This window comes from Pocillopora damicornis, chromosome 2 (assembly GCF_964200805.1).
Source record: "Pocillopora damicornis chromosome 2, jaPocDami1.2, whole genome shotgun sequence".
Lineage (NCBI taxonomy): Eukaryota > Metazoa > Cnidaria > Anthozoa > Scleractinia > Pocilloporidae > Pocillopora > Pocillopora damicornis.
The window spans coordinates 1,135,676-1,149,398 of NC_142671.1; the positions used below are offsets into that span (position 1 = coordinate 1,135,676).

Sequence of the window (13,723 nt, forward strand, 5' to 3'; positions counted from 1 at the left end):
ACCAGATCTTTCCTGTGGGTTTTAGTGGGTAACTCATTAGTAAAGGTGTTTCTATTGCCCAAGTGTAAAAATCAATCTTCGACGCTTATGTCGTTCTTACTGGAGTGATATTTCTCCGTTGTTCTTTAAAACCCTTTGCTTACTCATTTGAGACACCCTGAGTAATCCTTGTTGTGCTTTCCATTCCATAATTTGCCGTTTCTTCTTCACTGTAACCTTCTTTGTGTCGTGGAGAGAGAGATCGTTTCTCGAAATCTTTTTCGCGACCAAATCTCATACATGATCCTTCCTTGAGCCGGCGTTTAAAAGATGAATTCTGATAACACCAGTAAACAGCAGTGAAAAGAACAGAAGTAACTGTTACTATCCACATTATTACCACAGGTAAATGAAGATCAGTTAAATTCACAGCCAAATCTAAAATAGACAACGTAAACGCCACCATAAACGAAAATATCACCATAGTCCAACATGGCGTGAGTTTCTCAGAGTTGAACGCCTCGCGTAACGTCGGCATTGCACCTTGCAACTTTCCTTTGATAACCAAACGGTCTTGTTATTTTCACACAGCTTTCAACTTTGAACTAATCGATTTCACCTCTGTTCGCGAAGTCAACGCGTCAAAATAGTCAACCAATCGGGAGGGAAACACGATCAGGTTAAAAAGAAAACACTTTCGTTGGCGATTCAAATTTACGAACAAAGCTAAATTTGAATAAAATTTACATTTTATCTCCACCACAAAGAACAGAATTTTTTATTTGTCTTGTCTTCTGTATATTTAAAAAGCGTGTTCCGAGAACCTTATTGCAACTCAGCAATTTTTTAAAACGGTTCGTCCTTTTATTCAAAGGGTGTAGAAGATTGTTCGATCACCAATCAATCTTTTTCTTTTCTCATCATATGAAATTTCGTCTTTGTTCGTCGTGATCGGAAAAAAATTCTGATTAAAAAACTTCCAATGAAAATTAGCAACTACATCTTATGTATTTTTAAGGAAATTTGAAGATTTCATCTACAATTGTTTAATATTAACGTGCCAAGTGTATCAATGGTAAAACCCCCATAGGTTTTCTGTCAGTTCGAATTAAATCTTGTCAGCGAAGTCGTGTGTCGCGATAATCCCCTTGATCGATGAATATAATTACGATCTAATGGAGGAAAAAGCGTCAACATTCGAAATATGACTTATTTGAGAATGTAGTTTAATTCTTGCCGGTTTTCTTGCGTTGTAAACAAATTGACGTTCCTTCATCACGCTAGAAATATATTACACCACAATATCGACAGAAGCTTGCGTCGCGCCCTTACTCCCGACCCAACTGTCTCCAAGTATTCTAATTCAACCATCTGTACAGAGGGCGGTTTGACTGTCTGTCATGTTTAACTCCGTCCCACTTATACCCGATAGTAATTTCTTTTGCAAAATATATTCACAAATAGCTTCGAATCAAATACCACTGACGAAAAAAAAAAAAGGAAAAAAAATGAGACATCTGGCACGACTTGCAGAAGTAAATAAAAATATAAACACAAAAAGCCTCACAAGAGTAATTTTACTACCTATATTCCAAAAGTCGAATTCAATTCCAATCCACATTTTGCAAATCTCCTTAGCTGCTTTCTAGTAGATACATCTTCAATTCAATGTTCTTCCTCATTCATTATTTAGGGGGTTGTGTCACAATTTGATTTCTTAACTATTTATGTACAGTAACATCAAATATTTGGCAGCAAAGAATTATTTTCCTCACAAGTTTGGTACTACAAAAGATGCCGAGTTATTCTAAAACCCTCTAGGCAAAACAAAAATCAACAAACATTTTTCTTCATAATATAAATACAATGAGAAGCATGTTGATCATACGAAAATAGCAAATAATCATATCCAAGCAATGGTACTCTTGTTACTGTAGGAAGAAAATGACCAATGAAAACTGGTTGTGCAACAATGGAGTGGTAACAAGGTACAGACAATTAAAATATTTCCTGAGCAAAAAAAAAAGATAAAAAGCTGAGTGGTTGTAATCAAAAACTGTATGTACGATGACTATTCTAGGCTAGCTATGATACACAGCTAACAGTTTAAGGGAGATCTTTAGGTATTTATAATAATATTATGAAACTAATTCTAATGTCATATAAAAACACGCTACTCAAATTGGTCTATTATGTACAACTGGAACCACATGCCACTCCAATTCTCCCCTTTGCAATACATTTAGAAGTCTATTATTTTCATATTTGTATTGTAATGCCACTTCTTCTGAAATCTTTTCTTTTCATTTTGTTGATTCCTCAAAAACAGTGTAATCTGAAAAAAAGTGGAACAAAACAGGTGACAATTAGATGCCACAAGTAAACATAAGTTACAGTAAAATTAGCTGTAATATTTGCAACTGGTGCAAGTGAGATAACATCAAAATAATTACTTCATTCCCAGACATATTTCATAATCTTATGCACACTCTTAAATAACAGAGGGTTTGAGCCAAAACACTATTCTTGGAGCAAGAATGTTTGACTGATTTTGATTGGGTGAAAAAGCCCTGAATGCATGTATTTCAAATGTAATGGTATAGTATGTAAAGTAACCATGTCTGCAATTCATTCACTCTTATAAGTTTGGAAAGTAAGAAAGTCCAATTAATAAGGCACTTGGGTCTTTTTGTCACACTCTGAAAAAACAAAAACTGGTGCAGTTTCCTCTACATGCAATGTTCACAGACATTGTACATAGCAGTACTATTTTGCAGCAAAGGTAATACAATAACTCACTCCTTATGCATGATTACTTTAGTTGTTAGTTTGTTCTGAACAATGTTATCATAACAAAACCAAAAAATGATCCTAAAAGTTCATTTATCTCCCCCTTCTCTTAATTTTGCTAAATGTGACATTTTCTTTCTACATAGGTGTATCCTGATGCAAGTAGAATAGTTCTGTATATATTTTGATTCAATGCGACCAGTATTCCCTTCAAACTTAGCCAGGAGAAACCATGGTTTATATGGCTCTGCATTTTATATTGAGTGCAATTCTAAGTAATTTTTCAATATAAATTATAATTGCTTACTCTCAGATATGTAAAGGGTAGTTAGTCAAGGCAGCACAACTTTTTCCATTATCCAATATATATAAAAAAAACCATCCCTTCAAATAATACTTTTCCCTGGCGGACTTTGGTGTATAAAATAACCAACAGGGCTTTTCAAGAGTGCAGTTTACCACAAGTAAAAAGGCCTGTACTTCCTTTAATTCCAGGGGCCTCAAGAAGGCAGCTCATAAATCTTATTTCTAAAGCAGCAGTTTTACCCTGCATTTAAATAAGGTTGGCATTTAATCTGAGTCTGGCATATAATAAAGAAACTACAGACATCTAAGATTTTGATGTGAAGTCATTTTGAAAATGCCACATTTCCTTTTCATCCTCACGTAACTTTTAGCAAGATAACTTCCTTCTTGTAAATCCTTGTCTTCACTTAAAGTGAATCATGAGGATTTACATATCACACAAAGACAATTAAGTTACAATGGCTGAAAATTCATCCTTTTAATGGCATCACAGCCCTTTTCCAGAATATCATTTAATTTGAGCAGTTGCACACCTGTTCCAGAGTTTTCATTTTCAGAAATTAAATAACAGAGGAACAGGGTCAAGTTAACACATACTAGTTTCTAGAGGTGAATAAAAAGGACTTCAAATCATCAAAATTCAGCCAAGAGGTCAACTTAGTGGTTTGAATATTCCACAATCACTAACATCTAATGAACAACCTTCTCACGGGAAGTATATGTCACATTCTCAGAGAGTAGAACAAAGGGGAGAAACATCAATATCAAAACTCATTGTTTGGAGTTGCCAACAGACAATGCATATTTTAACTTGAAAAGGAAGAAAATTTTCTTCCAAAGACACTTCATATCATAATCTATGATAGTAATGTTGTATACCTCTGAACTCTTCAACATGTCCTTTTCATGAGTTCATGACAGTTTAGTGCTGAGTTTAAACATAAAATCAATGCTAAAATATGAGTTTTGAAATTCTTAAAGTCAAATTATTCTCGCCTACAGTGTACGTAGGAATTACATTATAAAGATGAAATATCTTTACACATCCTGTTCTTTTAATAATAACGGATACAAAATTTTTAAATAACACTGCCTGATAGTATCACAAATAACCTTAAATAACACCAAAGTTAAAATATCTGCATGGCAGTAGCGATGCAACGAAAGCGAAAATTGATTGAGCAAAGTTGCTTGAAGTGCAAATAAATTTCATCAACGAACTTTGATTAGATAAACTCTCGTAAAATAAACGAAAAGGAAAAAATAAAGCAGAACTTACTGTATTCTACAAGAATATACGCGATTAACTCTGCCCGCCCACTGGAATTCCTGCTGGAGTGCACGTTACTGGTACGCTAATGCCTTGATATCCACCTTTCGATTGCATTTGACATTGAATCGAACCGAGCTAAAACGAGAAAGAAAAGAAGATTTACATCGTAAGATTGTAGCTGCCCTCAGTCAACACTCGCTATTGATAAAATAAACTTAAATTGAAAGAGAACAACATGTATCGCCACGAGGAAATTCGTAGTTTTACTCGAAAGAGGTTGGTTTACAAGAATGCCACAAAATCAAAACTGCGTTCATTTCGAAGTCAATTGTTAAACGTAAATAAATGACTTAACAAGAATTAAAGCCTACTTCCTCAGAAAGTCAAAGAAGGGTTTTAATGAGAGAACAATGTCGTTAATTTTAACTTACATCGGATCCAGAAGCCATGTCTCCGCTGCCGATGTGACCCGTGTGCTTCAGATCAAAATCAAAGATTCGAAGTTAACCACTTTAGATCTGAACTGGCACGTAAAAGCAAGGACTAATCGCCAAAATAGTGCACTTACTTTGAAATCCATGGGTTCTCCAATCATACTTCTGTCTATTCTTCGTCTTTTCTGCAAATAAAGAGAGAATGTTCAGTCTTTGGATTGCAATATTGAATCGATGAAATGGTTAGTCGAACCAAGGAAAGAAAAGACGATCATATTCGATCTACCGGCGGCGGCTGTTCCGTGACACAGCAAGGAAAGCACAACCACAATTCGCTCATTTTACTCATCAGGTTGATCCTGACCGATGCTGGCCACAACGAAGAGTTTTTTTTACCCAAACTGCAGACGTAAAGTCATCGCGACTATCTCAAAACATAATTGCTCTCCACGGTTCGAGAAACAACCTCGGTTCCCTTCCCACACTTCCACGAGGGTGCGGTCGTCTTACCCAATAGCATTGTGGGTAGCAGAAGTCACATGCTAGTTGACTTCCGGTTTGCGTTGTTTGAAGTATTACAAACCACTGTTTCCTGAAGTTTACTGAAGCATGCATTGACAAAACTTACAAAAACTAACAGCTACATCATCGAACATAAAAAACCATACAGATTCATACGTGGAACAAAATAATCATGGAGAAAAATTATACAAACTTTTCACAATGATATCATTGTTTAAGACTGAACTGGCACTTTCTAAAGTGCGGTATCCTTCCAATATTGAAAACCCAACAGGATTTTAAAACAAACTGAAATAACACGCCATTTTACAGACGTAGCAACGTTGTTTTTATCGGTATTCAAAGGAGAAACAACAAAATAATTTTACGCTTTACTGGCGGAAGGCGCAGAAATGGAAATTCACGGCGTAAATGACAAACAGATGTGAATCGAAATTGATGACAAAGTAAGTTCTTCGAAGCCAATCACAAGGTATTCGGAACAGGATCGAAAACTTCGTAAGAGTGGTTAGCTCTTACGCATGCTTTTGTCCAAACTGTTTGTCACCGAGGGGGTCTGACGAAGAGTCACTAAAATTTGCTCCAGGGCATTTTGTTAAGGAACAAAGCTCTTCTGGAATTTTGTAACACATTCTCTCGCACACACGTCTTAATTATTACGAAGTTGTTAGTGATTCTTTCAAACCCATAATAGTAGGGGATTGATACGTGTAAATCCGTGTTATCTGGTCTTTTCTCACCTAGAGTCGAAAATTTGACAACCAAATTATTATGAAAACCACAATACTTCGTCGCGGACATTTAATTTAAGTTTTGTTTTGTCCAAGCCGAAATGAGCCATGAAATAAAGTCCAATCAATGATATAGAACGATAACTGAACAAAATCTTTGGAGAGGGTAAAACAATTTTAACAGATTCATGTAATTTCCATATTCGCCATTGTGTGACAGAGAGCAACAAGTCTGACAGGGTGGATTGTTATGGAAGGTTCGAAAACACAGCTGAACCTTCCCGAAGTATTTCTCGCTTTATACCTTATGCCTTGGAGTTAAAACTGCAAGAAAATGGCGTACTATTTGGAGCGATACATTATCAATGTAAAATAACGACAAATGACTGTGAATTTACTCAGCATTTAGCACCGAACGCAATAAAGATTTGCCACGCTCTCCAGGAATGGAAATGTGCGAAACATGGACAATATTTGCCAAAGTATTTGATATCAAACAGTCATAATGTTGCCACTTACTAACGTAAAACATTCCACCGACACAGTGGCGCTAGATTCCTTAAAGTTGGACATATATCGATCGAATAGATCTCGGTCCTGTATATGCTGAGTATTTCAAAAGAGTTGATTTATAATGTACCCATGAAGGTTACACAACTTAAGGCGACGTACATAAATAATCATCAACTGGAACCTCGGCCAATTTGGTAATAGAGAATTGTAATTTCGAAGACTACATTCGCTACTTACCATTTCGGGTGCTCGGGACCGGGCGCCGAAACACGAACCAAAACTCATTGCCATGAACAAATTGTCTTCCTCGTAAACACTCGCAATAATCCTTCAGGTTCTGCTCACGAAATTCTTTGTAGAGCGCTTCGATGAAGTAAAAATCTTGATTAAAAATGGGGTTATTTTTCTGTGTATGGATTGTGCTAGGAATATGAAAAAAAAAACTGAAATGGCTGCGGTAAGAGACCCTGCAGGCGATGTGAATGCGACATGCGCTACAATTTTCAGTGAGATCTATTTACAGCTTGATAACATGTGAGTATGCGTTAGAAAGCTCATTAGCATTCCAATGAGTCAATAATTAGAAAACCATTATAAATAGCCTACCCTCCCCTTCCTGTCTTTATCCGCATATCGCGGTGATTTGGCAAACATTCAACGTTTCGAGATTGTTATTAATGAAACGGAAGCCCATATGGTACATTTCGGAGTTAAAAGAACACTCAGAGAGCCCCGGTTTTCGATGGAGGATACAGAAAATATGTCTGGGCACATGTTTACATGAGCTACTCACTCAGGGGGTGGGAAAGTGAAAAAAGAAAGGACAATTGATTATGTTACCTTGCCAATTGTATTCCCTGGAGAGTTTGAGGTTATGTAAGGTCTAGCTGGGACGTGTGGCAAATCGGAGACCATTCTAAAAGGGAAAAAAAGGCTGGTTTCAACTAAAACATTTTTTACTTTTTTAGCCGAAGCCTTTATTTAATTAATTATTTCATTTCATTTTCTATGTAAGGCGGGGGGAATACCTTTAATCATGGTATCGGAGATCCTTACAGCGGTCAAAAATAGACGATGAATGTGACCTTTCATGTCAGATCACAAATGAGGCTGACTACAACTATGTAAAAACTGTTAAGACAAAGGACGCGATGACAGGTACGAGAAATCGGAGTAGAAGCGTAGAAGTCACGCGCAACACAGGGTTTTATACCCAAATGAAAGTTGCTCTCGCCAACCTTTCTTAGTTTAACTCATAACTTAAATGACTGCGGAGCATATGGACATCACGAGTCGACTCATTTATAACCTTTGCATTAGTTTAAAATGAAGCTTTGAAATACAAATCGTCATATGACGGTAATGACAAGCTGTGTGAACTTTAGCCTGAAAGATGGCATCTGAAAGTTCTTTAGTCCTCATCGATCGACAGATGATAAAACACTAATACTAGGTTTCGAAAGCAACGGGCTTCCGAAAGCAGAAGTAAAAAATTGTGAAAGCTCCCGTGTAAATTGAGATCCTAGAATTTTTTTTTCTCTTTAATCGGAAACAACGAATATGAAAGATGAAAGTTTTTACACGTGCAAAAAAGCTAAGAAGTCGACAATAAAGAAAAAATCATCACTACAGATGTTGGCTATTAATTAATATGAACGAGCTAGGCAGGGATCAGTGACTTCTTCAACTGATACTGAGGTGTTTGTCATGTTTTAATAGGAATTTATCTGCATATTACGCCATAAACATACTCTATGTTAGATAATTGTTTATGTTGTAGATAATAGGCCAAATAACAGTGTAAACACAACTTGTGATTGGCTCCTACTCATGATCTATTCGAGGATAGTCGTATAGATGTCATTAACATCTACAAATTTTGCTTCTTTCTAATAAACATAAAACAAATAGTTTCCTTATTACCGTTTGTCTGTTCCGCAATAGTTCACTAAAGATCTCAAAATGTGGTAAGATTATCAGTGACACACTAGGCTGCGCCTCATGTGCCACGTGTTTGTTCTGATCATATTTTGACGTTACCTGTGATCTTTTACTGAATAGACGCACGGAAACATGAAATCTGTTTGTAAAATAATTGTTTCATAGTTTCTTAAATATAACGTTTTTCTAGTGCTGATTGGAATTTATCAGAAAAGCTATGAAAAGATCTTCTTTATGTGTATACTAAACAACTAGTAATAAATAAGTCTCTGGAGACGATTCAACACAGAAGTAATAAGTCAATCTAAGGTTCATTAGAGGCCTCAATGTAAGCAAGAATAATCTCCTTTGGGACTGGTTAGAATAATATGGTCTATAAACATCTTATAGAACCCAAGTTCTAAGATGGTCTCAGAGATCTGATAGAGCATTATATGTATCAAGTTCACAACAGTTGGCCATTTCATCTGTCTTTCTTTTCTTCCTCTCCTTCATCTTCATCAACTTCATCTTTTCCCAAACCCTCATCTTCAAAGTTTTGGTCTGAGTCTGGTTCTTGTAGGAACGAGTTGTAGAGACATACCACCAACAATTTAAGTACTGGTGTGATCATTAGACCAAACAGTATTCCCGCAATAAAAATCATGGCAGCTGCATTTTTTCTCAGCATTATAATGTGCTGGTGATGGAATAAGAAGTATTAATTTCACTCGTCAAAGTCACCAAATCAGAACTTGTATTTGCTAAAATTTTATCTAAGTTTAAAGTTTTTCAAACCAGTTCAATTCTTTGCTAATCCTTACATGAATTTCATTAAAAGAGCTATGTTTTATCTCAAATTCAGGAGTAGCTAATTTTAACTAGTACCCTATGGAGTAAAAGAAATACTAAGAAAAAAATAATGATTAAGAACCAAGAAGTAAAGATGTTGACAATGATGTATACTTACCCTTACATCATCCATGATTTCTTCAAGGAAAACATCGCTGAATGATAAAAAACAAACAAGCAAAAAAAACAAAACAAAACAAAAATGTTAAAGAGAAAACTAAACCCTTTAAACCTGAGCATAAGATTCCATATTCTCCATACTCTTTTCTATACATTTGCTTTGTTACTGACAAGGAGAATTTGATTAACAATCAAAACTTCTAAGATTTAGCTATTAATAGCTACTTTATTCTCATTATATCAAAGAATGAATCAGCAGTATTAAAGTACGGAGAAATTACATTGCGGTCACTCTTAGGTGCCAAAGGGTTAACTGGTGAAGGTTACAAATGTTACCAGTAGTCCTTAGAAGATATCTTGCTGGCCTTTAGAAGTCATCCCCCCTTCCCTCTCCTCTTTCACATCGCAAAGCTGAAGGTAATCATATACTTTTCAATTTACTTTACAAGAGATATTTTTCAAACCACCAAAAATTTCAATTTTGGAAAACATGCTTTCCTAGGTCTCAGATTCTGCCTTCACAAAATTTCAAGGAAGCTAAACACATCAACTGTGAAAAACCCAGTCTCAATCCACAAGTCAACCATGTATACCTGAATTACCATTTTCTTCCCATCTAATATGTTATCTCAATTGTTAATTTTACAGGGGGTAAATTTCCAAAGACACTGAGGTGATACATATGTGATGGGTTTTACAAGATAATTTTGTTTTACCAACTGAGTTGATATAAGTGAAATACCCAAGCTGAAAAACTATATGAACATGAATTTGTAGACAAGTGTAACTAATACCAGTACTTACAATTTTCCTATAGGAGGTGGTACTGGTGTAACTGCTGCCAGCTTGTAACCTTCTTCAACAAAATTTACAAAAGACTCTGCATCAAGATTCTCTGATGAGTAATGATATTGTTTGCCCTGTTTAAGGCTGAAAAAATTAAAAACAAGGTAAGAGATGTCAGCATTTCAAAGTCACAACTGTGAGATTTTCCACAAGTCTGAGAGTCATAGTTTAAATTAAATTCTAAGGCCTCGTTGTTAAATGGGTGAAAAATGCCATCCACTGGATACATGTATATCACTATCCAGCAGAGATGAGACAAAAAAATGCACTGTGCTCTATCCACCAAAAAGTGATTTATCTGATAAAGTTTAGCGTTGACAATCAGGACCAGGTGTAAGTGATTTCAGACTTATTCAATTTGTAGTTTCCTTTGTTCCTGGCATAATTTATCATCATTTCCAACATCTTTAAAGTAAATTTTAAATAATCTAGTTTTAAACCATTTGAGCCTTAAGTTCACAATAACCTTCCATGATAATTCCTTAATTATACAAAAAGGATATGACAAAGTTATGGTTACCAATAAATATATGTTATTTGCCAGCTGGGAGGTCCGTATGGTGAAAAACTGTGACCGAGGTCTTGAAAATACTGCCCGAGGCCGTAGGCCGAGGGCAGCATTTTCAAGACCGAGGTCACAGTTTTTCACCATACGGACCGACCCTTAGCCGGTAAATAACATATTTATTGTTTTTAAACTTGACGAAATTCTTTCCGAAAGAACCCGAATGATTTAGGGCTGTAAATACGCAAAGATCTTCCATAAACTGAACAATTTTTGAGCGAGTAAATGGTAGTTAAAATAGAGGTGAAGCAAATTAAAGAGAGATGCCTCGGCGAAACATTTTCTTTTCCGTAACGATGAAGGCGATTTAAAAGGCTTCCAAACAAACTTTGAAACATTATTTTTACAAGTATCTGTCACAATCTGACACCTGTCAATTAGAGAGCGCGTAAGAAAAAAAAAATCATAAGAGCATTTGAAAAACAACGGAACTAGTTTGGCAAGGACTGTCACGACAATGTTTTCTTCAAAATCAGTCAATGATCTAACGGAAAGTATTATTCACTCTCATCGACGATTCATTCATGTACGAAGATTTACGTCTGTTCATTAAGTAAACGGCGAGGAAAGTAATTGTGAGTAAATTCAATTTTTTTTGTTTTGAAGTTGTGAGAGTTTGCTCGTTTGTTTGCTGCAATAGCGTGTGTAAATCTGGTCTTTCCTTCACAAAAACTTAATTCGAACGGCACACTCCAACGAGACACAAGGGAATTTAATGCGGCCTTTTCCCAAAAAATTCCTTCAGTTTCTGTTGTGTAATTTACGGTACAAATGTCCAAATTGAACGGAATTGGAAAGACTCACCGGGAGCCTATATTTGTTGTAGGACTTAAATTAAAACTTTGCTCGCTCTTTCTCTACAAACAATTTTCTCGAGAAAATTCAGATATCAAATGAATGAAAGTTCCATCGTTCAGTTTAACTGTAACCAAATACCTCACATTTTAACTTTCTGGGTACTTTTTGTGAACGATTAAAATTAATTGCAGACAGTTTTTAGGCCGCTTGTCAACCAACGTAATGACACTATTGTTTATACAAATTCATTCTGAAACCAATATTTTTCTGTCAACCAAAGTGATTTGAGAGAGAGAAAAGAGAGGATTCATAAGTTATTTATCGGCTTGAGGTAGTGACCGACGTGTTTGCTTTAAAATACTGCCCAGCCGGAAAACGAGGTATATTTATGAAAAATGACAACGAAAGTTGGGATGTACTCGGCGATTCACGAAAGCGTTACCGTGGCCCGTGGGCAGAGATAGGAAAATACTGACCGGGTAAAGAACCAATCAGATTGCAGGATTCGTTACCGTGCCCTCTAAAAAAACAATAATAAATCTTCTCTACTCAAACAGACATACAGCTGCAAATTGTAATAATGTGGGTGCTAATCTATTTATCAGTGTGTTTAGTTTTACCAAAGAGAAAGCCAAGGCTCTTTTAATGAATTGAAACAAGATACAAGGATCACCCTCTATTTAATTAGTATCAAGCTGCTGGTGTCAAAAATCATTCTGGAGAACTTACAGAAGAACAGTTGGCCATTTGTGAACATCGAATCTTCTAAGTGTCACTGAAAATAAAAAAGTTTAAGGTTGGACATCAGCTGGGTCTAACAATGAAATGGTAAATAATTCACTGAGCAATGGTGGATTCTAAAGTATTAAAAATCCCTGTTATGGTTGCTAATAGTATCTAGTCTTATAACTGAATGAAAAAGTATTGAGTGGGGATATACTGACTGGTTGACTTTTCTAAATGATTGACTGTTTCCTTGACTGAATGGCTGGCTGGCTAATAGGATGCCTTAACAGATGATTGCCTGATGAGCTGGCTGACTGACTAACAGATTGCCTGGCTAGGTGTCAGACTGATCAGACTGACCAACGTAGTGATAGACCGGCAGACTTAACCTACCTATAATGGCAATTAACATCATGCCAAATTCACAAAGTAACTAAATTGCCATTTGCAAATTAGAAAAGGTGATCTACAAAATTCAAACTTACATTTACTTCTAGGTGGTAACACTCTGGCAAAATTCAACTTGTGGCCCAACCTAAAATGTGAAGTAAAAAAAAGAAAACCTGTATGCGTAACTCCTTAAAAAGACACCCAGTTACCTGGTTGACAGATTTAACAGATTTATACATGTATTGATTGAAGATGCAGGGACAGGCAATTAATTTGAAGATTGGACCCTGAATAGAGAATTACTCCAGTTTAGCTTTGGATGGTTGATTTGTTTTTGGGCAAATAAAGTGTAAACACTTTTTTCCCAGAAAAATATGAAAAAACAAACAAACAAACAAACAAAACAAAAAGACTAACATCCAGGGAAAGTTAAATCCCTTGCAAATTTATTTGAGACCAAACTGATCAACGATAATCATGGTACCTATAAGCCCATGGAAGTAACTAATACAAACATATTGAAGCGCAAATAATCTTCGAGAGTATACATACCGTTCTTGACTTTTCTCAACTGCCTCATCTGCTTTCTTGCATTGTACACACTCTGGATCCCGTTCAGTGAAAGAGCTGCATATTAGGGATATGAAGACGACAAGAACAAAAGCATTTTAGTGTTTTAAATTATTATCCGAAGACAGTGAAAAGAAAATAGCAAATCCTCATGAACAGAAAGAAAGAAATAAAAACTTACAAAACTATCAACCAATCTCCAGTTGTTGCTCCCGTTGAGGCTTGAGTCAAGTGCTCAAAAGATTTATCATCGAGGATTTTAACAGAACTATCACACCAGCAAAATTGACACACAACAAGCTGAAGCAATGTACAAAGTCTGATGAAGCTCACAATGTCCGCCATGTTCGAAAAGTGAAATGGGTTTGACCCGGAGCACTGGAGGGAG

General features: G+C 35.9%; 2 protein-coding genes across 3 annotated transcripts; both read right to left on the reverse strand.

The window, feature by feature from the left end:
- Positions 1–1,188: 1,188 nt before the first annotated feature.
- On the reverse strand, positions 1,189–7,115 carry LOC113684624 (CDC42 small effector protein 2). Of its 2 annotated transcripts, none has more exons than XM_027202020.2 (5): positions 6,786–7,115; positions 4,917–4,967; positions 4,780–4,824; positions 4,355–4,483; positions 1,189–2,314 (listed from the first exon to the last, which is right to left on the reverse strand). In XM_027202020.2, exons 1-4 carry the CDS (start codon positions 6,837–6,839, stop codon positions 4,379–4,381), a joined length of 255 nt encoding a protein of 84 aa, XP_027057821.2. In that variant the 5' UTR covers positions 6,840–7,115; the 3' UTR covers positions 1,189–2,314; positions 4,355–4,378. The 2 variants fall into 2 exon arrangements, with proteins under 2 accessions (XP_027057821.2, XP_027057819.2); XM_027202018.2 differs by lacking the exon at positions 6,786–7,115 and adding an exon at positions 5,069–5,245.
- Positions 7,116–8,242: 1,127 nt separating this feature from the next.
- LOC113684623 (thioredoxin domain-containing protein) lies at positions 8,243–13,714 on the reverse strand. The gene is made up of 7 exons (XM_089195018.1): positions 13,517–13,714; positions 13,318–13,392; positions 12,861–12,910; positions 12,379–12,424; positions 10,245–10,370; positions 9,439–9,475; positions 8,243–9,168 (listed from the first exon to the last, which is right to left on the reverse strand). Exons 1-7 carry the CDS (start codon positions 13,678–13,680, stop codon positions 8,953–8,955), a joined length of 714 nt encoding a protein of 237 aa, XP_089051144.1. The 5' UTR covers positions 13,681–13,714; the 3' UTR covers positions 8,243–8,952.
- Positions 13,715–13,723: the final 9 nt, after the last annotated feature.

Bases quoted from the DNA above. Each gene is read 5' to 3' on its own strand.
- LOC113684624 (XM_027202018.2), bottom strand. From the start codon at position 5,131: ATGAGTAAAATGAGCGAATTGTGGTTGTGCTTTCCTTGCTGTGTCACG. The intron at 4,968-5,068 runs GTAGATCGAATA...CTTTATTTGCAG, and splicing joins TCACGGAACAGCCGCCGCCG to AAAAGACGAAGAATAGACAG. The intron at 4,825-4,916 runs GTAAGTGCACTA...TTTGATCTGAAG, and splicing joins GAGAACCCATGGATTTCAAA to CACACGGGTCACATCGGCAG.
- LOC113684623 (XM_089195018.1), bottom strand. From the start codon at position 13,680: ATGGCGGACATTGTGAGCTTCATCAGACTTTGTACATTGCTTCAGCTT. The intron at 10,371-12,378 runs GTAAGTTCTCCA...TAATTTTTTCAG, and splicing joins AAATGGCCAACTGTTCTTCT to CCTTAAACAGGGCAAACAAT. The intron at 9,169-9,438 runs GTAAGTATACAT...TTCCATCACCAG, and splicing joins AAATCATGGATGATGTAAGG to CACATTATAATGCTGAGAAA.